Source organism: Zootoca vivipara, chromosome 2 (genome assembly GCF_963506605.1).
Source record: "Zootoca vivipara chromosome 2, rZooViv1.1, whole genome shotgun sequence".
Taxonomy (NCBI): domain Eukaryota; kingdom Metazoa; phylum Chordata; class Lepidosauria; order Squamata; family Lacertidae; genus Zootoca; species Zootoca vivipara.
Genome location: NC_083277.1, coordinates 50,332,594 through 50,358,498, shown reverse-complemented (window position 1 = coordinate 50,358,498; position 25,905 = coordinate 50,332,594). Strand labels below are relative to the sequence as shown.

Sequence of the window (25,905 nt, the reverse complement as noted above, 5' to 3'; positions counted from 1 at the left end):
CCAAAGGTAAGCTAACACAGCTAGATAACACCAATGACAGGAGTGGGCAATTTAAAAAATAATTCTAAAATATCCATTGTGTGCTATCCAAATTCAGGAGAACAGATTAAATTTAACAGACCAATAAGGATGCAGAAAAAGCTTTTTAGTGAACTGGTAACCAAGTGAAAAGTGTATAAAATGGATAGAAAGGTGTTACTAAGGATTGGTAACAAACGAATCTGTGCTTGTCAAGACAAAACCAAATGAATGTGGATTAGGAAGGAACATCAGAAATAAGGCGTTTCAAACCTATTCCAAGAGAAAGGCGATTAACGTTATATGACAAACATAATTTAGAAGGCAACTGTGATGCGAAAAAATGTGAGAAAAATTCAAGCCTGCAGCTTATGATGAAAACCTATCAGTCAGTCCTTGAGTTCAGACACTGCATAAAAAGTAAAGGAGACTGAGAATAGTAATTTACATCCTATAATAAAACAGGGCAATGTTAAAAATAAACAAAAAACCAGCTTAAATCTACAGCCAATCAACAATACATAGACCAAATTACACAATTTGATTCGTAAGCATGCAACAGATAATATGCTGCTTAAAGCCAAAGTGAATTAATTTTAAATTAATTAATTTTAAATGATCATATCACATGAGTTACTTTCCTCTTCAGCTGACATTAACAAGGCCAATCTTATGTACATAACCAGCTCCAGTGCTTTAATCTCATTTGTTTGGGGGGGGGGGGAGTAGGAAGAAAAGAGAAGCTTCCCCTTGCATTTCAGTGTCAAGCATTCAAACCTCTCTCTTTGCATACAATATGTGTAATAAGGAAGCCATTATTAACTAAATAATGACCCTATATATAAGAGGCCTCTCTAACTCCTCTCACTGGCTCATATAAATGCAGTAGCTGAGCCTGGTGAGTACCTAAGGTTCCCAACCGCTATAGTCATAATTTGCTGGTTGCCTTCTGATCTTATTTGATTTTAAGCAGTATTTCAGTCAATTGCTGAATTTTATGTTTTAATGTACATTATTTATATTTTGATGTTAGCTGCCCTGAGCCCAGTTATGCCTGGGGAGGGGGGATATAAATAAAATTATTTAATAATGATGATGATGATGATGATTCCATTACAGGGTTAAACAACATAATAGTAATAGAATATAAAATTCTGGTGCTTTTAAGCTTGGCAGAAAAACTTCAATGCTTTCTCAGCACAAAATATAATCTCCCTTTCTTTTACCAGACAACCCCTCCCTTTCCTTACCAGACAACAGATCAGTGCATAGCAATTTTTATTTCTCTGTGTGCCACAGTACAACATACTACCACATGATTGCCCCCAACTTGAATTACAATTTTACTTGAATTAAAATTTTACACTTGTAAATCCTACTTTCCTCTGTATAGGAAATAAAAATGGCTATGCACTGATCCTTAACAGGAAAGCATGTTCAATAAAAAAACTATTTGCATCAGGAGTAAAAACAGCATGTAATCCTCTCCCCAAAACAGAACCGAAGCTGGTGTCCCTTTCCATTAGATAAGCAAATGAAATTACTTTGCAGCATGTCATACGTCTTCAAACCCATTCTACTGTTGTATTTTACACTGTGTTAAAGGAGAAGTGTGCCTGCTAACATATATTGCCCTCCCCTTCTTTCCTGCAAGCATGGCATGAGATGCATCAAGCAGTTGAGGCAGAATTTGTTTCCTAGTATGTCATCCACTACAGTGCAAAAAAGGAAAGAGAATGAATCCCTTTCCTCCGAGGACATCAATGTGGCAAACATGGTAGGAACAACCAATAGCAAGAGAAAGAAAAACAAACAATTATCAACACAAAACAGGATTCACATCTTATTTGGTACAAATATTTGTGGCTGGAATATTCGTGGATTAGAAACAAGATACAGTACTTATTATAAACTTAAAAAAAATTCCTTCAGTAGCACCTTAAAGACCAACTAAGTTTTTATTTTGGTATGAGCTTTCGTGTGCATGCACACATCACTCATGCTCAAACAGCACCCTCTTATGGCAGTCTAGTAAGACTGCAGTGGGATGAAGAGTGAAGGGAACTAATTTCGTTCTTTTTTATTTGTGAGGGCATTCACTATGAAAAAAATAGTTGCAGGTGACCAGCTGTCTAGGAATGCAGGCATCCAAAATATAATCTGTAGGTGTGATTACAGCAATTATAATACTGATAGATTAGTTAATTGATAGATTTATAATATTTAACTACAGTATTTATAACTACTGTATTTTAAAATAGTTAATTAAGCACACCTCTTTCCTCTTGCTTCTAATGGTTGCAAACTTCAGACCAGAAGACACATGTGAATAAGACTAAAAATAACTTCCTGATGTAAAGTGTGGTGATTTAGACAATTGTGTGTGTAGCTATTTATCTATCTGCATATTACTCTATAGTGACCGTGTTCACATGTACAGTGGTACCTCTACTTATGAATTTAATGCGTTCCGAACGCACATTTGTAAGTCGAAAAAATTTGTAAGTCGAATCCCATAGGAATGCATTGGGAGAAAAAAATCGTAAGCCGAAGCAACCCTATCTAAAAATTCGTAAGTAGAAAAAATCCTATCTAAACCACATCCAAGATGGCTGACGGAGCTCCATTCGTAAGTAGAGTTATTCATAAGTAGAGGTACCACTGTAATTGTAAATGAAAAAATTGGTTAATAAACCATACTGTCCTCCCCTAGCACAAGATGGAAGAGGCTTAATTCTACACCAGGAAGCTTAATTTTGCACCTGAGCTCAGGATCGTGGTGTCTTTCTCAACAAGCCATGACTGTTAATCCGACTTGTTGTTGCCTTGCACATCAAGGCTTGCTAAGGAGCAACAAACTACGATCCCAGGTTCAGGTATTACACTAAGCACACACCCTCTCAGTTTGTTTGTCTGTTCATGCCAGCGGGGAGCAAAGCAGAAGCAATCAGGCTACATGCACCAGCACACAGCACATGCACAATTCTGTGGCTTATTAAACTAATAAGCAAGTGGAAAAGCAAATTGATTAAGGGGAAAAAATATCTTCAGAATACACCCCTAATAGAATTGCAACCCCAGTTGCATAGAAGACTGCAAAGGTATTACGTTAAGCCTGCCACAGGTTAATTACAGGGCAAGTATAGTTTGCACAGGTTCACAAAAGGCATTGATTTAGCCACAAGAGGGCAACCTTAGTTCTGTAAGGATGAAGCAGAAAGGTGCCGGTATGGATACTGAATAATTTGTGAACATGCAGAAACAGTGTTCCAATTTGGCTTAAATCCTTGAAGCAGCAAAGGCTTTAAATCTGTAAAGCAACAGTTTAGCTGAGGAAAATTGCGAGTGATATCCCAGCTTGAACTTTGCCAACTTTATTATTTTTTAAAAAAGACTCCCTTGGATAGTCTGCAGACTGCAGTTGTGATGGACTTTTAAACAACAAAATAAAAGAGCAACCGGGCAACCCAGCCAGAAACTGAAGTCAGAAGCTTCTTCACCATACTTCCCAAGTGAAATATATTTAAATATTTACTACAAAAAGAAAAAAGAAAAAAAAAGGAGCCATGCCAAGAACAAAGCTCTATATTGCTGGGGAACCACAACATACTTGAAATAAAAATACTTTATTGTCACTGTACCACTTGTTTACAGTGAGATTAAATGAGCCCCCCACAATCTCTTAGTCCTTGCTACACTCTGTGTGCTGTTGTACGACCACCAACCCCGAACGTCAGCTGCAATGTTGCTGACTTCCATTCAGCACCCTCACGGCCCATGGGTAGAAACTGTTCTTTAACCTGTTGGTGCGGCTTATCATGCTTCTAGATCTCCTGCCCGAGCAGCACAGAGCAGCAGATTGCCAACTGGTTTGAAGCTAGCATTAAGGATTTAGAATAGAACCATGTCTCTGGTAACAAGTCACTGTTCAGGGTGTCATTGAAAAAGTGATGCAGGTGGGGAACTAAAAGATCTTTAAACTTTTTGTAAAATAACCCTGGACCTGGCGACTTGTTATTTTTAAGCTGCCCAATATAGCTTCTACAGTCAAACCTCGGATCCCAAATGCCTCCGTTCTGGAACGTTTCGGCTCCCAAACGCCAAAAATCCAGATGTAAATGCTCTGGTTTTCAAACGTTTTTCAGAAACCTAATGTCCAACGCGGCTTCAGCTTGAGTGCAGGAAGCTCCTGAAGCCAATCAGAAGCCATGCCTCAGTTGTCGAATGTTTCAGAAGCCAAACAAGCTTCCGGAACGGATTACGTTCGACAACCGAGATTTGACTGTACGACCTCAACAACTGTTATTTGCATATATAAGGAGCTACTGGTTTCTTATTCCAGGAGAGAAAGTGGCACAGAATGACTAGCGCTGGATACAACCTGTTGCCCGTATAGGGCATTTGTACCAACTGCAAGAGATCTTCTTCCCTGCCAAATCATAGAAGGACAAATAATCAATGGCCACTCTCTTTGAAAGTATGAACATTAGCCATTATTTGGATTGATCTCTAGCACCAACTGAAAAAACAAGGGCTGCCTTGTAAGGCAAAGGACAGAAGCTCCCCACTAATGGCATATCCCCCTAATGGGACTTGTGAAGACATTTCAGAAGGAGCAAAAAACCTAAACAGCTGCATTTTGATTTCTCAAGCATACGAAACCAAAAGAGCTTCTTCACATTATGGCTCTCTGGGGATTAGAGCTCAAATAATGCATAAAAAAGAGAGGAGAGACTGACCAGATGCTCACTTACGTGTTTAAACGAGCCATGAGGTGCTGCTGTTGCTCCTGTATCTTCCAAATACTCCTCCCAATTGAATTCTGCTTCTTCCACACCTGATCCTGCATCTGTAATAAACCAGAAAAAACACACAGAAGCTTTTAGGAGAAACACCGGTTTGCTACTTTAAATTCCTTACTTGTGAAGGGGTTGCTTTGGAAATATACTAAATGAGTGTATTAAAAAGCCAGATGGACACCTTGTTTGTTAATACAGGTTGAGGGAACCTAATAAAACTATGCAAATATTCTGATGTATAATGCAACCAGAGATAAGGATGTCAACAAATTCCAGAATACTGGGAGTGGGAGACTACTTAAGATTGTACAAAGTACGGTGAGAAATTTGATGCTGCAGGTGCCACCTGTCCTGATTCTGCCACTTATGTTAGCAGCCAGTGTGAATTACTGAAGTCCCCATGTTGTTTCGGTGTCCTTGACACCCAACATGTACCGAGGGCACTTCTGTAAGAAAAACCGCTTGAAGAGGTACAACACGTATCAAAAATAATTGGAATTCTGTGAAAAATAGGAACTATTTGCATGTTAAATTGGCTGAAAGCTCAGCCAAAAACACGGAACAGCAATCAAGAAAATGGCAGGAGAAAAAAAGAACATTACAGTAAAAGCTTAGGTGGTGGTCACTAAGCAACTTGCAAATACATGAGGAGAGGGCAGCAGCTCCTTCACAAACATATTTGATTTGTGACTTATGTCTGTAAGTAGTACACCCTTGATTTAATATGTGACAGGATCAATCCTTAAACAGATATATAGCTCACGAGGCCTGGCTGCGCTCTCTTTCCTTAACAGCTATATATAACGCTCTCCACTCCAAAAGTAATGCCTCAAGGATGAGTAGATGGGCTTCATTAGCTAAGCTCAGACTGACTATACAGTTGGTGTCAGATTTTGCAGTTGCCATTTCAATTTATGTAGCTAGTTTGCTCTCACCAAAGAACAACTTCTGTCATAATTTTAAATGCACATAGACACCTTATATACAGCAGGTCAGGTGCGTGCTGAGGTGTCTATATGGAAAAGATGGATGGCATTTTACAGCACAATCTTACACCCCCACCCATTAACAGAACTCATTTTTTTAAAAAATACATTTTGTTATATGAAATCAGATCTGAATTTGAGAGATTGTAAACTCCTGCATTTGCTTATTCCTTTTGTTTTTGAGCCAACACACTAGTCCCCAATCAGTATTACGCTAAAATGCTGGATAATTGAATTGATTTCTATGGGGCGCCAATCACTTCCCCATTGGGGAAGACCAACATAAAAGGCTTACAAACAAGCCAAGAAGCTCCTTCTCTGAACAGGGGGAGTTTCACTCCAGACTTCTCTTTGCGTAACTGGCTAGAGCTGCTTTCCTAAATGTCAGTCACTGCCATGACTTCATTCATTGGTTAGAAACACTGAGAAGACTGGAGTAGGCTAGCCTTTCACAAAACAAACGAGACTATATGTTTTGCTTTATCTCCTGTGTTCCATAAATGCTAGAAACATTTTGTTTAATGGAATCTGAGAGTTGTGGCTCAAGTGGGTGGCAACTGCTCCCCCACAGACACCTATAGGGACCAGGTGGGCCTATGAGCATTCTCTAACATTACCCTGCACTGTGTGACTTCTCCTGCCCCTTTGAGTGACTTGTGCTCATAAAATAGTGACTATTTTATGTATAAGTGGGTCCTGCCTGGAGGTGTGCCTGAAGATTGGCAGGAGAGGTGTTGTTGTAGCTGTGCCACTGGGGTGGATGGAAGGTGGGGCCTTGGAGTCATATTGTATGCCGAGTATGAACACGCAGAGGGTGTACCCCCATCGTTGAGAGTTCATGCTCTGCTTCTGGATGGGTAGCATGTGGGCATCATTGCCAGCATAGGCACTGATGGGTGGGCTATGGCAGCATTTCCAGAGACAATGAACATTTCTCGCTTTTTGGTACTTTCTCATTGTGCATCTCCCCCCTCTCCTCCTGGGCTGAGCATACACTGGAAACTGCACAACTGATGTAGCAGTAGCGTATCTCCTGTCCTGACATAATGAGACTATAGGATTGCTGTTAGTACATAACCAGCTTCACATATAATTCCTTTGTGTAGCCTGAAGTCTCCTTAATTGCATCTTATGTAACTGAAAAATATACACACTTGTCAGAGAAGAATTTCAGGAAGCCCTCTGTCAAGTTTGCAAATTCAAAGGCATGTTGTAGTAAGAAATTAAGCTGCATGTTATTATTTATAATACCTGGGCAGTAAACACTGGGTTGGGCTGGTTATGAAATGCAGAATAGCAATAGTACTGCCCATGCCGTACTCAATTCTTTAAGGACTAACTCTTCCTCTCACAGGAAGTGAAGTGGGTAGGAGAAAAGCCAAATTTCAACATTAATGAAAGATTCTAACACTTCCAAGTCTCTATTTATGGCAGATTGCATCACCCACATTCAATATACTGCATGCAATGTTACTCGCTTTGTCAGCATATTTATTCCTTGAAAGAGAAAAGGCCACACACCCTCAAAATGTACAGCTCACAGCATTTGAGGCCACAGAATATGAAACCACAATAAGCATTAGCAAAGTTCCACATTCTGTACTTACGTGTGGTTTGTGATTATATCAAGAAGAATCACACAATTCAAGCTCTTATGTGAAAGAGCTCATCACCTATGCTCCATCTAAACAAGGTCTGTGAAGTGGGCACAAACTTTAAGAATAATTTCTGCAAATTCAAAGAAGCGATGGCTGTAAACTCTATACTTGTTTAAAATGCGGCAGCAGGAGGACAGAAATGAAAACGAAAACACACTGGCTGGGTTTAGACATGACAGAACAATGAGTTGTGGTTTATGCACAAGCCTTGGGCTTGTGTGCCCATCCCTCCCTGTTCCTCTCTAGTGTGAGGAGATAAGCTTTTGCTTCCACTTGCAGAAACACAAATTATGTCTAAATCCTAAACTCTGGTTTATCACAACTATGGTTAGTTGAGACAAGCCAGCTTTGCAACCTTGCAACCCATAGTTAGAAGATGGCTTGTTTCAAATACCTATAATTAGGATGAACCACAATTGTTTGGCTTCTGACTCAATGATAAACTGGCTAGTCTACATCAGAATCAAAGCTTCCAAGTTATCATGGAGGAAAAGAGGTGAAGGAAGAAGTATGTGAGCCCAGAGGGAGGCTGGGCTCATTCTTTTAATGATAAGCCTTTATTATGCTGTACCGAAATGTTGCCATATAGTCACAACAAGCCAGAGGTGAGGCACAAGGAAACTCTGCATGAGATGAGAAGCTGTTTAGATCAGCTGCTGCTGGAAGATGTTTTTGAGAGCTACAGGCACACTGCAATGTTAACACAAGTGCAGAAGATACTTAACTGAAGAGGAACTTCAGCAATGGTCTTCATAGCCCCTGCCTTTGAACTTTAAAGCAACTTTACCCATGGCTTATCTTTTTAATCATCTGTGTCGCAAGTATGCAAAACGAGGTTAATTTGTCCAGAATAGATTTACAACTGAGAAGATACCTGTTGGAACCCCAGGTGCCATAATTGCAGTACCTGTCTCATGCTGCTGTTCTCCATTCATCTCCACAGCAATCTGGCAATAATCCTTGGGAGCAGGAAGTAGAGAAAGCCAACCAGTCACTGCCTTGATCTCATCTGCTCTCAGTGTCTTCGCTTCTACAGGCTTGCAGGATGATCAGACAAACACTGCAGAGGGAAAAATTAAAACATGTTTTTGTTTGTTTATAACTCCGGAACAACTAAACGTCTTCTTCTTCCATTTGTGGAATAAGAACACATTTTAGGAAAAAAACATCAGAGGCCACATCTATTCCACTTCCAAAAGACCACCTCCAATTTTAAATACAATGTAAATTATCTTTATAGATGTGCTGTGATATATTGCCCATGCCTGAAAATGGCAAAAAAGCAAGGTTAAAACAAGTTGATTATTGCTGTGTACAGGAATCATTTCACTTACATACATCTTTCTCTTGCTTACCGTACATAAATAACGTCTCACATCTATTCTGAATTTTCATGTGCCACTAGAGTTCTGACTAGATTGTATAAAGCAGTTTTATTATAGACAGAACTCAAGTGGTGGTACAAATAAAGTGCTTTTTATGTGAGCAACATCGACTGTACAGTATCTTTAATATCTGCCAAATTTTTGTATGTGGAAATCTGAAAATAATTCTAATGCCTTTGGTATAGAGAAATGGCTTTAATTTGCTCTGTAAAACAGCATGTAAATTTTCAGCAATATACAAGTAGTGTGGTTATTAGCAATAAAGAATGCTTTGCCAATGATACTTTCCTGGCAATAAGGCCTTTTGCAAAACTGTGTGCATTTCTCTTGGCAGAGATATGCCAGAAATTGCTCAGTTAGCCCTTTTCAGAGGGAAGGTGTTAAGCCCTCTCTTTTTAAACAGGTCTTCTGAGTTGTAGAATCCTGCAAATTGTTTTTTGTTGCTGAATTCTTCATGAAATTCATATTGTGCTAATAGCTGAGCTTGAAAAGCATACGACAAACCCATAAAATTAATACATATTTAAAGAGCCAAAATATCTTAACTCAATAAATTTATAGTTTCAACACCTGGAACAGAAATACTCAACTTGCTTTTATTCTGCTCTTTTAATTATGCATTCAAGCCCCATCATAACAAAAATGTAAGATATAGAAATCTGGAATGCTATGACAGGTACAACATCATATTAATCTCTGCTAGTCTCAAATTATCCTTCAAGATCCTATTAAGCGGGATTGCCTCCAGACGACTCTTAAGCACCACCTGCTTTTGGAGTTCCCTGCATCAAGGAACACTGGACCAAGCAACACCAGGACTGGTTTGATGAGAATGACAGGGAGATTGAACGCATTATTGACAAGGAAAGTAAGGCCTTTCAGATCTGGCAAAGAGTTGGAAACTGTGCCACTAAGAAAAAACCAAACTATGCCAACACTAAGGCTGAGGTTCAAAGAAGAACCAGAAAACAAAAGAAGTCCCAGTGGATAAAAAAGCTCGAGAGATCCAGCACTTAGCCGACACTCATGATGCACAGAGTTTCTTTAAAGCCACAAAGACCATCTATGGAACAATAATAGCATGTGCCCCCTACGCGCAACAGACGGTACCACACTTCAAAAAGATAAAGAAGCTATTGCACTGTGTTGGAAAGAACATTACCAGCAACTCCCCTGTAGCTGCCGAAGTCTTCTCACAAATGAGCTTGAAGTATCTTCAAATCTGGGAGAGTTGTGTACAGCTATTAACCAAATGAAAAACAACAAAGCCAGCAGACCTGATGGGATAACTGCTGAAGTCTTCAAAGTGGGCAGCAGTGAACTTACACAACAACCACACAATCTCATCAAAAAAATCTGGGAGAGACAGGAGATCCCAGCAGACTTTAGGGATGCCAAGATTATCAATCTCTTTTTAAAAACATGATTTTCACTTCTCAACAGCTTCAGGAAAAATGCAGAGAGCAAAACCAACACCTGTGTATGGCGTTTATTGACCTGACTAAGGCCTTCAACACTGTAAATCGTACTGCCCTGTGGACTGTCCTTCTGAAAATTGGCTGCCCAGATAAATTAGTGAACATCCTTCGGCTCCTCCACGATAATATGAGAGCAACAATCGCGGATAACAATGGCTCTCAAAGTGAACCATTCACAGTGGAATCAGGTGTTAAACAGGGATGTGTTATCACACCAACTCTCTTTATTATTTCCATTGCCATGATCCTACACATTGTCGAAGGAAATCATATATCAAACAGATGGAAAGCTCTTTAACTTGAGCAGGTTGAAAACAAAGAGTAAGGTTACCACAACTTTTGCCGCAGAGCTTCAATATGCTGATGACAACGTAGTGTGCGCAGACTCAGAGGATGACCTCCAAACCATCCTAAATATCTTCATAGAAGTTTATGGCTCAGCATCCAAAAGACTAAAGCACTTCACCAACAAGCATGTTATTTTAAAGCAGGGGATCTCCAGATGTGGCTGATAGGAGTGTGAGTCCTACAATCTATGGAGAGTCACAAGTTCCTTGCATCCAGGTTCTAGAATGCATTATATAAGGGTTTTATTTTTTTAAAAAAAATATTTTATTTGTTGAAACAGACTCCTTCGGGAGGTTGTGGACTCTCCTTCATTGAAGGTTTTTAAGCAGAGATTGGATGGGCATCTGTCATGGATGCTTTAGCTGAGATTCCTGCATTGCAGGGGGTTGGACTAGATCAGGGGTCCCCAGACTACGGCCCGGGGGCCGGATGCGGCCCAATTGGCCTGCTAATCCGGCCCGCGACGACCCCCGCCGCCCGCTCTTATGGCGCACAGCGCGGCAGCGCTCTTCCGGGTCGGGAAAAAAGCGCCGAAAATCCTTTGTGCGCATGCGTATGGGCCTCTTCCGACCTGGAGGAGGTCATTTCTGGTGCACTTCCGGGTCAAGGGAGGCCCATACGCATGTGCACAACAGATTTCCGGCGCTTTTTCCACCCTGGAAGCGCGCCACCGCGCCAGTAAGCGTCCGTGCGCATGCGCACGGGCGCGCACTCCCCCGCCCACCGGCCTGCACAGGTGCGCGCTCCCCCATCCTCCGGCCCGCCGCGCGATCGGCGCGGTGGGAACCGGCCCAAACGCCAGTAAATCTGGTGACCCCTGGACTAGATGAACCTTGGGTCCCTTCCAACTCTAAGATTCTCTGATTTATAATCCATACTTTCATAACAGCTACTGCTTTCAGTTTTGGTTTCCATTATGTAGTTTTTCTGCTGCTGGATTCTTTCTACTGCTCTTTGTATTGTTTGTTAATTTGGTTTTATATTACTTTATTGCAATTCATTTTATGACTGTTGTTAGCTGCCTACAGATTCCAGAAGAGCAGAATATAAATTTGGATATGGTATTCAGAACCCTGAAGCAAGTAGGGCCTGGAAGCACTGGCTAAAGAAAAGGCATGGCACCAGAAGTGGTTTCTGTTTTCATGTCAATAGAGCCAACATAAAAAACTGTTTATACAGTATAGACTTCTCAAAAATTACTCCCTAATTGTGCCTAATTTGGTCTCAACTCAGCCGAAGATGGAAATATCTAGGGTGATATTCACCATAGAGCTAAGTAGTGCTATGGCTTCTGCTGCACAATGAAACTTCCCTTCCCTTCCCCATGTGTCCCCTATATCTGTTCTGGGCTCCCCACAGCCTTCTGAGAGGCAGGTTTGGGGACAGGGCAGTACATGCAAGGGGGAGGAGGGGGAAAGTCACATCGCACAAGCAGAAGTTGTTCTGCTCACACTTTTTAAAAAGTTGGATACTGCCTCTAGCGTTTTCTTATTTTCTGATTCACAAATTTGGTATAGCAAAAGGGCAACTGAGTACAGTGGTACCTCGACTTAGGAAGACGATCCGTTCCATGGCCGTCTTCGGCTGTCGAAGTCTTCGGCTGTCGAAGCGCCTGTTCTGCACATGCGCAAAGCGCGATTTTGCACTTCTCTGCATGCACCGACCGTGCACGGGGCGAAAAGACTTCTGGGGTTGTCAACTTTGGAAGTCGAAACCTTCGGTAGTCGAGTCGTTCGGATGTCGAGGTACCACTGTATGTGGCTAACTGCTCACTCTTATAAGCAAAGCAGCATGCAGGACTGGATGTAGGATGGACTGCAGCAATGCAACATTCACAATGATGCCTTCATTGCCCTGAGCACAGCAGCTTTGATGAACATAGATAGGTGCAGGTATTTTGCAGCCCTGCACACAACACCTAATACAGCAAAGGAAAAGGTATGGAAGGCATATCCATCCCCAGAAGCATCGCTTACAACTAAAAATACAATGTCAGTGCCTAGAATTCGAAAGATGTTTCCAACCACACAAGGTACTCTTTCATCTTTGCAACTATCTATGTACCTGAAAAACCAGGTTGCTTTGATATTTTTCTTCTTCTGCTTGAACTTAACTAGCTAATTGTCAGCCCAACTGAATAAATGACTTCAAGTTTCCCGAGACAGTTCTGTGTTAGGCTGATCATAGAGCAAACATGGGAAGTAATTACAGTGGCAATAATAAAAAGTAACCTCTCTTTTTTCAAGAGTGAACTCCAAGAAAGCAGAATGGATTTAAAAGTACTTAAAAGCAAGACTTGACCAAATGTGTTTTTAAGTTCTAAATCTTAACACCAACAATAATGTCACTTTGATATTTACATGCCACTGTGAGCAAGTGTGAATGAAATTATAGATTATTTCATAACAAAGTGCCGTGCTATAAGCCTCTGACTAGAGTGCATTGAAAAGTTAACCCCGATAAAACTGACTACACATGCTATTCTAGGTAAAAAAGAAAAATCTTTATTTGGAATGTATATTATTGTGCACATTCTTGTTGCATAGCAAGATAATCATTACGGTAACTACCATGAACGACAACAAGGCTAAAAAACTCAACCTAGAGGTATTACATGGAAGTAGGTCTATGTTCCAAAAGACATAGCCAAAGATTCTAGGAATGGGTTTTTTTCCACCAAGGCAAAAAGCAAAATTGATCTGTTTTCCTGTTACAGTACTCACAATACATATCTTTTATATTCATTTCCTACATACATCAGCAGATAACATGATAATTTTATGGTAAGATAACTCACCATGTGCTTGCACCTAAATGTAGGAAATTAATACAGCAACGACAACTTCCCATTACATTGTTCTGCATACTCCAACCCATATAATTTTACACCAGATACCTCCATATACAAGTTGTTGGATGATCGCTTGATGGGAAAGTTAAAACACATTTTGAGTGTTCCACTGGGAGTCTCAACCAGAGTTTACATTAGCTTCATAATCTTTCGAAAGAAAGAAAGTAAAATATGAGACTAGTTATATGGTATATTTGTGAACAAAACATTAATAGAAGTGTTCTGGGTTTTCTACTATTAAAATTAAAATTGGCCATTTAAACAGTTGGGCCTCAACGAATCTGGAAAGAAGCCTGCATTTTACAATGGCAATAGTTCGTGTTGAGCCCTCGGTTCTCAAACAATTTGAAAGAGTTCTAGTTTATCATTTGTATTTGAAATACATTTTTAAAATGAAGTTTGTAAAGCCATGTAAAATGCATTAATAAAAAGAACTTTTTTTTAAAGTGCTATTTTAGAGTTGGGTTATCATCCGAGAGCTCTCTCTCTCTCTCTCTCAACAGAAGTTGAGTCCTGAACAGAACAGGGGAAGCAGACCAACAAGACTGAGAGACTGGCGTGGGGGCAAGGGGGCTTTAACCCTTTGCCCTTGCCATGGTCCCAAGCCAAATCTCCCCTGATTCAGATTAGGGGCACAGAAGGGGCATATAGTTAAAGCCCCTCCTCAGCTAAGATCCCAATGTGCCTCTCCCCATACGAATGATTAAAAACACACACAAAATACTAGTTGACAAGGCCAAATGACATGAACACCACATCATCATGTTTGGTCGTGAGAAATGTTACTCAGAAGAAATAGTGGGTGGTTGTTACATTTTTTGCCACAATAAGGAAGCAGACATAATCCTCAAACCAGAAAAGCACACAGAATACTTTAGATTATCTTCTCTTACTTATTTCATAAAATCAATATCCCACTTGTCAAAAATGCTCATGTTTACAAAAAGAATAAAAATAAAAATTAGTAGAAACAAAGCATTCAAACAATTTAAACCAGCAATAAACTAAAAACACACCAGCATTCTAGATACCTGCATAATCCTGTCTAAACACAAACAGAATACAGTACAGTATAGTGACGCCTGTAACAGTTCCAGTTCCGCAGATCAAAGCAGTTGATATATTGGGCATATATTGATTGGGTAAAGGGAGCTCACACATAAACTGGCCCCAAGTTGTAAAGGGCTTTGTATATTAATATTTATTTTAAAATATATTAGCAGGGAGTAGAGAGAAGGAAAGCGGGGTGGAATCTGAGATATGGACTCTTAAGAGGTGGAGACAAAAGGACAGCAGTAGGGATAGTGTGGAAAGATACCATGAGAAGCATCTTTCTATCTCTGAAGTCCTCCAGGTGCTCGCCATAGGCAAAGGACTCTTCATACAATGCAAATGCAGTCTCCCCCCTTGCAAATGGTTTGATAGATCAGGGCGGAGGCAAGTCAAAGGCTTAAGAGCAGTGCATTTACTTGGGATGCTGGAATTCCCCAGAAGGGAAGAGCTAGAATGTTCTGTGACAGTTGATGGAGGCCAGGAATGGGGGAGGGGCATCTAGCTAGGAGCCTGGTGGATGCGGCGGCCATAATCCAGTTTATTTTCAGTGCCCTAGTAATCAGGCCCTGGTACAAATAAACCTAGCCTTGCTTGAACAAATCAAACCGCTTTGGTTTTAATTTAAGCCTCGATCTATTTAAGCCTTTAAAAACACAGTCATTATAGTCTAAAAGGTGGGCACCTCATGTTTAGTAACCAGCTCAGATGCCGTTTCAATTGTCCACATTTCATAAGGTAGAGATGGGGAGACTGCAAGTTTGCAGGGGCGAATATGTTCTTTAGTAGAACCCAGAGATCTACCAACTACTAGCTGGATCTGCTTTGGATCTGAATTGATTTTATATATGTGTGTTGCTGTTTTAAAAATTGTTATATATGTGTGCGCTTATCTGAATTGTTTTTATATAGAGCAGGCATATCCAACAGGTAGATCGTTATCTACCGGTAGATCACTGGACATCTGTGGTAGATCACCGGTAGATCAGTGGCTCCCCCCAAAGAAGCTAAAAAACTTTTGCTCCCCCCAAAAAGCTCAACATCTTTGCCCTGCACCCCTAAAATGACCTGAACCACAGGGCTTTCCTTCCTAAAAAAAAATTCAATGTTGCTTTCCTCTTCCCTAAAGAAGCTCAACAACATTTACACGAACCCCCCCCCCCAACATGGGCCTTCCTCCTTCCTAAAAAAAGCGCAACAACTTTGACCTGAACCCCCCCAAAAGGGGGTAGATCACTCCCAGTTTTTAACTCTGTGAGTAGATCGCAGTCTCTTGGAAGTTGGCCACTCCTGATATAGAGAAATGTTTTAGCTGATTTTCTATATACAATTGTTCTGTGTATGTTTTATACTTAGGGATGGCTTATGGGAAGCAATTAAAAATGGAATAAATATTAAAAAGAAGAAGATTATTGTGCAGAAGACACCCCTTAGCATTAAGTCCAGGAATTGTGTTGACCATGACTACTAAATAGAGCTCAAAGTTCTTCCAGAGAAAAATCTTAATTTCAGCAGGATAATTCAGGGCGAGGTAGGGGAGTAATTCCGATGCTGCTATTGTTAAATAATCAAGTTCTACAGCTAGAAATCCTTATCTCCTGCAAATCACCCAGACATCTACCAGTAGATGTGTATCCACCCCTCTCACCATCCCTGATTGAATCATGCTTGCTTTAAGCAATTTGACATTGCTTTTTCTGTGCAACTCTGAGGAACAAAATACCTGAGTGTTGCTAACTTAGTCAAAGATGTCCTGGTATGTTATTGTGATTTAAATACTCTGCCTAAGGTTTCTATACAATTTTCAGCTCTTAGACTTGAAAGTCCTGATTTGCAGTTACTCTGAGCAGGAACGCAGCCCGAAAATAGAATTCCTTACCTAGGAATTTTTTAATGCAATAAATGTAAAATAAAAGAAGGCAAAGGAGGGGAATCATGATTAAAAACCGAGGCAGTATTTTATTGCTTAGTATGTATAGCTTTTATTTACTCTGCAACTTGGAGGAAGTTTATCCCATGGAAGAAAACCATTGTACTGTCCATGGACTGCAATGCATTCTTGGTTAGCTGTTTGCAAGATTCAACTTCCCTATCCCTTTATTTAAATCCCTTCTAAACATAAGAACAATGGATAAATTGAAGCACTTTAAGAAAAAGACTTAAAATGAATGACTAGATTTTCAAAAATTTTGTACTTTCAAATAATTTAAGCAGCTTCTGCTGAGTGCTTTACAGTCAAATATCTGAACATTTAGCCAGCTAAATGCTGGCTTCAAATTTTAAATACCCAGGCTCCTGTTTTTGAACACATCTTCTTCAACAATGAAAGGGAAAAAATACTGAGTACATTTATGGTCCATTTCTGCAGTTTTAGTGTTTATTTCAAATTGATGTTCCTGAACAGGAAATGTTCTTCAAATTATATCCTCATCTCATTCTGCTATTTATTCCTACAGCACTAAGGCACCACTCAGGTGTAACCCTGCTGCTATGAAAATGCTGCAAGACTGCAAAAATAATTTAGGGGAGGAAATCACCAAAGAACTTGTTAGGCAAGCAATTCCATTACTCATAGCTAAAATAGAATTGGGGATAACAAATGTTAGATAAAACCCTTGCAAAACAAGGTGCTCTTTGAAGGTTTTTAATGGGGCTGGCAACTCTGTAGTTGCCACATATACTACCAGACACATATTTTGTATAAAAGATAGGTTCCAGCCATACAACAGCAAGCGCTTTAGAAATCAAAATGGCAAAGATTGCAGTCAGTTTTATCACAGCAAATTATAACCAGATATACAAGTGGGAGGAGGTAGCTACCGCGTGGAAACACCGTAACAGACAGGCCTTCTAAAAATGTGAAAGGTAATGCTGATTTGAATGGAAAACATAAGCAAGCAGAAGAAATGAGGAAAAGGACCAAATACTTGAAAGGGATTCAGGTTTGTTGTATTTTTTTGGGGGGGGGTTACAGTTCCAGGGAACTTGAACTCAATTTGATGTCATTTGGTTCTGTAACTGTGCAGAGTATCTGGAACCAAAGATTAAATGGCTTCACATTTTCCCTGCAGCTGATGAAATTCTGTGGGCAATCCATTCTGACTGCAGTATTTGATCACTCCCTCTACCCTGCATTTTTAACTTTAGATATGATATAAATTTTTCATTGCTTCTTACAACTGAAGCTAGACTTTAGCCTATCAAGTTAGTCCCCCTGAAGACAAGCTCAGTTACTCATGTAAATAATTGCTGGGTAAACTTGGAAATAGGGGGCTGAGTAGATTTTAACTGATACAATGCCATAGGAAAATAGGCGAGGTGAGAAGAAAGTTCTACCAATGAGATCTGTACTACTGGAAATCCCCTTTAAAAAGGCCAGAGTGTTGGTAAACTGACTGCGTGCATGGTGACTGTTAAGTTTAACCAAGAGCTGGGCTGGAGACAACAGAGTGCGACCTTCTTGTGGGCCCAACCAGTCATTCAGAAAGTTGGCAAGGCATGCACAGAACCTTCTACTCAAAAGATTATGTCACATCTCAGTAGAAAGCAGTGGACATGCATTTTTATCATCGCCAGGTTAGAAGGCATACAATAAAGAATTCCTTTTCCAACTTCTTCAGGACACCTTGATTTACCACTTAAGATACAGAAACAGATTAGAACTGAAGTAAGTTTAGGGGCTTGTTATCCCAGGATAAAATACGGTTTTGTAAACAGATCTTCCGTCACACAGGAATGGGCAAAATCAACCTGGGTATACTACTAAAGGATTTCTTGGCAAACTTTCAAACTGACCTAACATGGGAATCCCCCTCGTCATTATATTTGGCTTGCCTACCTCCATTCCCTAATTCTTCAGGGTCTATTTACATCACCACTTATCACAAGATTGCAAGCACTTCGGTTAAAAAAAGATCCCCTCCGCCAAATAAACAAGTTGGATGGTAACTGATGTTAGTCATACTCAGAGTAGACACACTGAAATCAATAAACTTAAGTCTTCTTCCAAGCTGCTGGACAACAGCTGGTACGTATAAGGGGCATTCAAAACACACCCATTCACCACACAAAAACAGATACATTACGGTCACCTGATAGTGACATGACCATGTTAAAAGCAAACATGTACTCAAATGTTCTAAATTTACTGAAAGTTGAAAAGACAGAAAACTATTTTTGTTAGCTGCCTTAGTGGTTCTGAAAAGCTCCAACTAAGTCACAGGAATTCCACCCCGCCCCCAGCACGATAATTTCTGTCATTTGATTTACAAAGCTCTGCCCTTTATTTATAGATGTGGTATTTGCTCCATAATAACTGATTAGTAAAGGCTGCAAATGAGCATCACTGTGTGCACATGTGAGAGATGCACAATGAGACAGCAGTATCAAAAGCTGGATTTAAATAATATTCAAATGAGGCAATCTGCACCCCCTCCCCCTCCTCCATTCTTCACCTGAATTTTAATTCTGCAGCACTTGCAATTTTATGCTTTGTGTCAGTACAAGAGAAAGTGAATGCAAACTACTTCTGGGCACATTCATTTTTTATCAACCATACAACATGTCAACAAACTAAGAAAGGTCAAAACGATCAGTGCTATCCTTACCATTTTTTAAATAAATAAATAAAATTATATCCTGCCCTTTCTTCCAAGGGAGCCTAGGGCAACAAACAATTCTTTGATAATAAAAACACCAAGCCAACAATTAAAAAGTATACAATGTATTTAAAACATTTAAAAGCTGTTAAGGATACACCTAAAAACAATTAAGCACTTAATTTAAAAACAAGTGTAACCAAATCATGTGTCTGGATAGGACAGCTGAAACAGAAGCAAGCTTTTCAAAGAGTAGTTTGGCCATCAACTATTCCTTAATATTAAAGGAAGAAAAATTAAAGGTGCAATCATGTGATATGAGAAGCGACCTCCGGTGCCAGGCTGCCCGTGTCCGCATGTCTGGGCACCAGAAATCGCCCAGGAGCTGCAAATCCAGGGGATTTATGGTATATTTTTCAATTCAGGAGACCAGTGGGAAATGGAATTAAATCTGGGGGTTTCCCGCGAAAAACAGGAGACTTGACAGCTATGGTTGCACATCACCTATATGTTGAGGTGCTGCACAAGTTCTTTAAAAATTATACACAGCAATGCAACTGCTAGTGCAATCGCTGTTTCATGGAAACATTGCAAGCTGTCATATACCAAATCAGATCACTAGTCATCTAGCTCACTATTATCCCCAGAGATCAACAACATCTCTCCAGGGTTTCAGACATGATACTAAACCTGGGACCTAGAATAGCATGTGCTCTACCACTAAACTAAGCCTTTCACCCAAGGAAGCTACATTAGAACTGCAACAGCCCCATGTCATACCCATACCACCATGTCTTGTTGCACATGAATTGTTTTTGTCCATGTTTCTCTCTAGCTTCTTTGTGGCTCACCTTCATATATTGGATGAAAATATATATACATATGAAGATACAGTTGCAACAAGGGAAAAAGCTAGGCTGTAGGCCTTATCCGTAAGCAAACCTATTCATGAATGACACCTTGCTCCAAAACTCCTCATGACCACTCTGAAGAGCTTCACTCACTCATGACTACTCCCCCCCCCATTTTTTTATTAAAGGTTTTCTTGATTTACAGAAATATATGCAATGTTTCTCGTAACATTTTTACAAATCGGTTTCATTTGTCAAGACATTGGGAAGAAAGAGGGGGATAGAAGTAGATGGGGGGGTCAGGTGATGGTGTTTCTATTTTACTTAATATACGTTGGGGGGGGGGTGTCAACGTCGCATGTGCAGGTTCTCTGTTGTTCCCTTGTGTTCCTTTGGTGATGAGAGAGGTTTGTCCACTAAAGATAAGAGTAAGTGTCCCATCCCACAGAGTTGGTCCAGGAGGATACCATGGTCAATGATGTTAAAAACCACTTGAGGGGTCAAGCAGAAATAATATGATTGCACTCCCTGGCTTTCTTTTTCTCAATAAAGCTCATCCATCTGGTGGACCAAGGCCAGGTCTGTTCCCATATTGTAGTGGACCTAGGTTATCAGTCTCATCCAAGAATACTTGCTGTTGCTTCATAACCATCCTTTCCACCCCTTCACCAAGAAAGGGGTGCTGGTCCTATAGTAATTACACTCCACTGGGTCTAGAGTGAGCTTTTAAAGAAGTGAACACTACACAACCTCTTTAAGGACAAAGGGCAACACTCCATCATGCAAGGCTGTGTTTATCACCCATTCCGTCACCCCACTCCAGCTAGCTTTCATAAGGCAAGATGGACAAGGCTCTAACTAGCAGGTGATCAAGTACATCACTGCAAGTATCCCGGCCACATCATCAAGGCACCTTAACTGGAACTGATACCACAATGCTGACCTCGACATTGCATTGGACCTTGGCTCGCCCTGCCACAACAGCAGCATCTAAATCACTGCAGAGTTGAGTGACTTTATCCTGAAAGAGTTTAGCCATTTGGTTACAGTTAGTCACCATGTGCTCCAGAGGTTTGCCCCCAGGTTCAAGTTAAGCAACCTCCCAGCCACACAATGCAACTCCACCAGGCAGTTCCTTCAGAATGCTAAGGAGACACAGCCTCCCACAGCCACTTAGTAGGCTTGATTATGACCCTGAAGATGTACTCAGTTGGCCCTGCAGCAAGATCTACGTCACTTATACTCCAGATAGTGGCAGGTAGTGCAACTTTTGAGGCACTTTCACACTCATGCTGTTGGGAGCCTTTCAATCCGAAACACTTACATCGGCATCAGATGAGCATTATTCCTTTCTATGACATGCTTCTGACACTTTTATGAACACTCTTAAGAGCTGTTGTCATTAAATTGTCAGGCAAGTGTTAGGAAGAGTGCAATGTTCACATGACCACCTCAACCCAGGCTGCAGGCTTTCAACTGCCATTCATGTCAACATCTTAATGCCTACACTTGCAATTCCCCCCCACCCCCACCCCGCAAATACAATGGCAAAGAGTGGAACACCAAATACTGGAAGAGAAGTAAAAGCCTACCTAAAGCCTGAAAATAATTAATTGCGAAGTCATGATGGCTAGACTTGCCAATATAAACTTCTGAGGTTAAACACAGTTCCTCCAAAAGGTGGCAGAGTAAGAGATAACTTTGGAAACGATGGGATGAGGGCAGGCTTGAGACACATATGATATGGAACTTTCCTGGGTGAAGGCTATGAAACAGCAGCACAAGTACTGGCTTGATGGAGTGTTTTTTCCCCTTAAGACAAAAGACAAGATGGGTAGCAACAGAGTTGGTGAGATTTTCCTTTCCCTAGCATAGGTGGGCAAGTGGAGGTGCATAATGTTGTGGCATCCTTTTGAGTGCGAGTCCCAAACCTTAATGGTTTGTATTTAATATATTATTTTACCAGTACATTCCTTTCTCTATGAAGCTGTCCCTCTTTAGGCTCCTAGAAAGCCAATCGATAGGTGTGTTTTCATTTATTTGTACAGTATTTATTTCAACAGTTTATACAGTTATTGCTTAATTACCACAGTCTCTAAGCAATTCACAAGAAAGGCTTAATTAGACTGCAGATAGTAGAGGGTGTACATATTCTAGAGATCCCCAACCTGCTAAATAGGAAACACTCTCATGGTCTATGTTTAATAGAGAACAGCCAGTGGAAGCTTGCTGTTTTCCAGCCCTTTCTGACTAGTCCAGTACTAGCTTTCCTTTCCAGACAAACTGGAGACATTTGGAACCAAGGTGCTGGGGGAGACACTTGAACGGCAGGGAATTGTGCTTCCTTGGCCACTGTGCACCTTGTTCTATCAAAGAGGTATTTTAAGAGTGAATATTCTGTACTCAGCATTAGGATTGATCTAGAGAGTGCATTCCTCTGTCAGGTACAGCAGACCTTAAAATGCCAAGCAGACATTTACTAGCGGAGCTAGCTGGGCAGACACTAATTTATGCTGGTGCAAAAGTATAGGCTGATTTTCAGTGTTTTGCACTGCGCCCCATTAAATCCAGATCAGCGGCACTCACTTTTTATTACAGTTTGTTAACTGCAATGCTCATAATAACAAAGAATTCTGAATGTCCTTTATCAATGTTATGTTGAGATGGGTCAGTCCTCAAAGCTCAATAAGAGCTTCATCTCCTCTCTGGTTAGTAGAAATCTACAATGAACAGAAAATGCAATACATCCAGAGATCTCTTTTCATCGTTTTCAATGGAGTGAGGAAAGGAAGATACTGAGGGAAGGGTTCCATTACAGCTCTGATCCCTACATTGGCTCCCAGTACGTTTCCGAGCACAATTCAAAGTGTTGGTGCTGACCTTTAAAGCCCTAAACAGCCTCGGTCTTGTATACCTGAAGGAGCGTTTCCACCCCCCATCGTTCTGCCCGGACACTGAGATCCAGCGCCGAGGGCCTTCTGGCAGTTCCCTCACTGCGAGAAGCAAAGCTACAGGGAACCAGGCAGAGGGCCTTCTCGGTAGTGGCACCCGCCCTGTGGAACGCCCTCCCATTGGAGGTCAAGGGTGTAAACAACTACCTGACATTTAGAAAACACCTAAAGGCAGCCCTGTTTAGGGAAGTTTTTAATCTGTGATATTTTAATGTATTTTGTTATTTGTTAGAAGCTGCCCAGAGTGGCGGGGGAAACCCAGACAGATGGGCGGGGTAATAATAATAATAATAATAATAATAATAATAATAATAATAACAACAACAACATGTGCATGTGGTGCCTATCAGTTGTCCATTTGCCTGATCAGGCACTGCGTGAGTGATTAAGCATTACAGCAGTCAAGCTTAACTTTTCTCAGGCCAAGGGCCACATGGAGGGAATGTCAAGGTGCTGAATGTCAAAATAGACATGGCCATTTAAAAAAAATATATAGACAAATGGGGCAGAGCTGGGAGACACACACAAATATTTTGGTTTCACAGTGCAGTATCCATGGAACCAGTCAGTTAAAAAACCAAACCCCTAGGTTTTTGGTTTTTTAAAGAAAACAAGCCTGAAGACTACACTTTTTTGGGCACTGCAGCGAAGAGCCACATTAAAACTCTTAGGAGCCGTATTTGGCCTGTGAGTTAGCCACCTCTGTATTACAGGATCTATAGCTTACAAACTCTAGTACCCATCCAGAGACTAGAATAATTATTTGCATGTTGTTGGTGATATTTTTTAAAAATATTTTATTTATAAATTTACCAAATTACAGAAAAAAGAAAAAGAACATTTTAAAAATTCTTCAGCAGGTTGTTAGTGATATATTGTGCTGTTGTTCTGACAATAATAAATGCCAGAAATAGCAGCTCCTGTTAAATGAAGCTATTACTATTTTTTTAGAAAAAGAAGAAAAAAGCAGCAGCGGCACAATGGATATTTTCCCATCGTTCCTGCTATACGCTTGTACAAAAATGGCACTGGTTAACATGATCAATTCCTCACAAAACTTAAAAAAAATGAGGTTGCTTGTGTTTTTTAACACACACGGCTTTATGTATGGCTCTCTGTACAGCCTGTGCATTAAGTCTAGGAAGCATAATTGAGAAATGAAGTACTGCCTAAGCATTAAATGGCTTTGAGTGACACGCTATAGTTTGTTTAAAGTTGTGTGACTAAAATAAGTCTTCTGATCTGTAAACTGCAACAGCCACAGAGCTGCTTTAAAATTGGAATCTTTAAGATGTGCAAGAGCCAAGAAATAAAGTCTCAGCTCAATATGACAAAGCTGGAGTTGCTCCCAATCGCACCAATTAATAAAGTAAAGTACTTTAGATAGAAGGCAGCAGAATTTGTATCCTTTGGCTCCTGCCTTTCAACAGCCAACAAGCCATCCACCAGGAGCTCTGCAATTTTCTACCAGCTGTATGGGGTCCTCTGTGGGGACTGCTTTATTAAAACTAGAAATACGTTGGAACTGCCTTCAGCTTACTGTTCCATCAAGGAATGAGGAGGTAAAAAAAGAGATGGGATGGGAGATGCAAAAGCCTGGTTTTTGTACATCTAGCTGGCAAGCAAAAGCTGAGCAAAAGCCTGGTTTTTGTACATCTAGCTGGCATGGAAAGAGCACAGTTGATTTTGGTGGCACAGGCGTAGAACTCTGCACACAACTTTGCATTGACTCTTGAAAATGAGCTTCCAGCTTTAGTAGCTTCCAACCAAGGAGTTATGGATTATCTATAATGCACCACTGTCCTAGAGCAGGGGTGGTCCAACAGGTTGATCACGATCTACTGATAGATCCCCCGTAGGTTTTGGTAGATCACGGTTGATCGCTGGGTCTCTCTCCAGCCCTGCCCCCTCGCCCTGCTCTCCATTGTTGCACGATCTGCAGAACAGAAGATGGACTTTCCCTAAAGAAAGCTGAGCAACTTATCCCTGAACCGCTAAAAAACGGGGCTTTACTCCTCCCTAACAAAAAGATCAACATCTTTGACCCGAACGGGGGTAGATCACTGCCAGTTTTTAATTCTCTGAGTAGATCACAGTCTCTTGGGAGTTGGCCACCCCTGTCCTAGAGTAACAATCCCTTTACAACACTTTAGCTGCTGGTTTGTTTAATTAAAGGATGAAAGTTGCAAGTTAGTGAGGGCCTCAATTCAACTCTGCCTCCTCTTGAGATAAGCAAAGTTTTAGCATTGTCCCAACAACAACAGAAACCATCAGCCTGATGAGCACAGCCTAGTGCTTCTAGAAGCCTCACCAGTAAAACAGGTTACTGTAGAATCCCTTAATTAATTCATTTCATCCCACCAGCAACAGCCATGAGATCCAGCAAAAGGGCACAGAGAACTGTGAATGCTTCATGAGAGCAACCATGCCTACACAACCAGCATCCTAAGATTCTCCACCAATGTAAAAACATGGGCTGCTTGTTCACAAGGCCATTCTGAACTACAGTGGCACCCTGGTTCTCGAACTTAATCTGTTCCGAGAGTCCATTCAACTCCTGAAACTGTTTGAAAACCAAGGCACAGTTTCCAATTGGTTGCAGGAGCATTGGACGTTCGGCTTCCGAAGATCATTCGTAAACCGTAACACTTACTTCCAGGTTTGCAGCATTTGGGAACCGTTATGTTCAACGACAAACCTAGACAGCATCTTAAAAAGCAGAGACATCACCTTGCCTACAAAGGTCCGTATAGTTAAAGCTATGGTTTTCCCAGTAGTGATGTATGGAAGTGAGAGCTGGACCATAAAGAAGGCTGATCGCCGAAGAATTGATGCTTTTGAATTATGGTGCTGGAGGAGACTCTTGAGAGTCCCATGGACTGCTAGAAGATCAAACCTATCCATTCTTAAGGAAATCAGCCCTGAGTGCTCC

General features: G+C 40.8%; 1 protein-coding gene across 4 annotated transcripts in view; it reads right to left on the bottom strand.

Moving 5' to 3' along the window:
- Nucleotides 1-25,905, bottom strand: part of SFMBT1 (Scm like with four mbt domains 1) — a 78,125-nt gene that overhangs the window by 30,197 nt on the left and 22,023 nt on the right. For 3 of the 4 annotated variants that reach the window (XM_060271506.1, XM_035106166.2, XM_035106167.2), the window contains exons 2-3: nt 8,369-8,521; nt 4,773-4,867 (exon numbers count right to left, since the gene is read on the bottom strand). In XM_060271506.1, the coding sequence (XP_060127489.1) occupies nt 4,773-4,867; nt 8,369-8,396 (123 nt within the window). In that variant the 5' untranslated portion in view covers nt 8,397-8,521. Of the gene's footprint in view, nt 1-4,772; nt 4,868-8,368; nt 8,522-25,905 lie in introns of those variants that run through there. The other variant, XM_035106169.2, reaches the window with a different exon arrangement.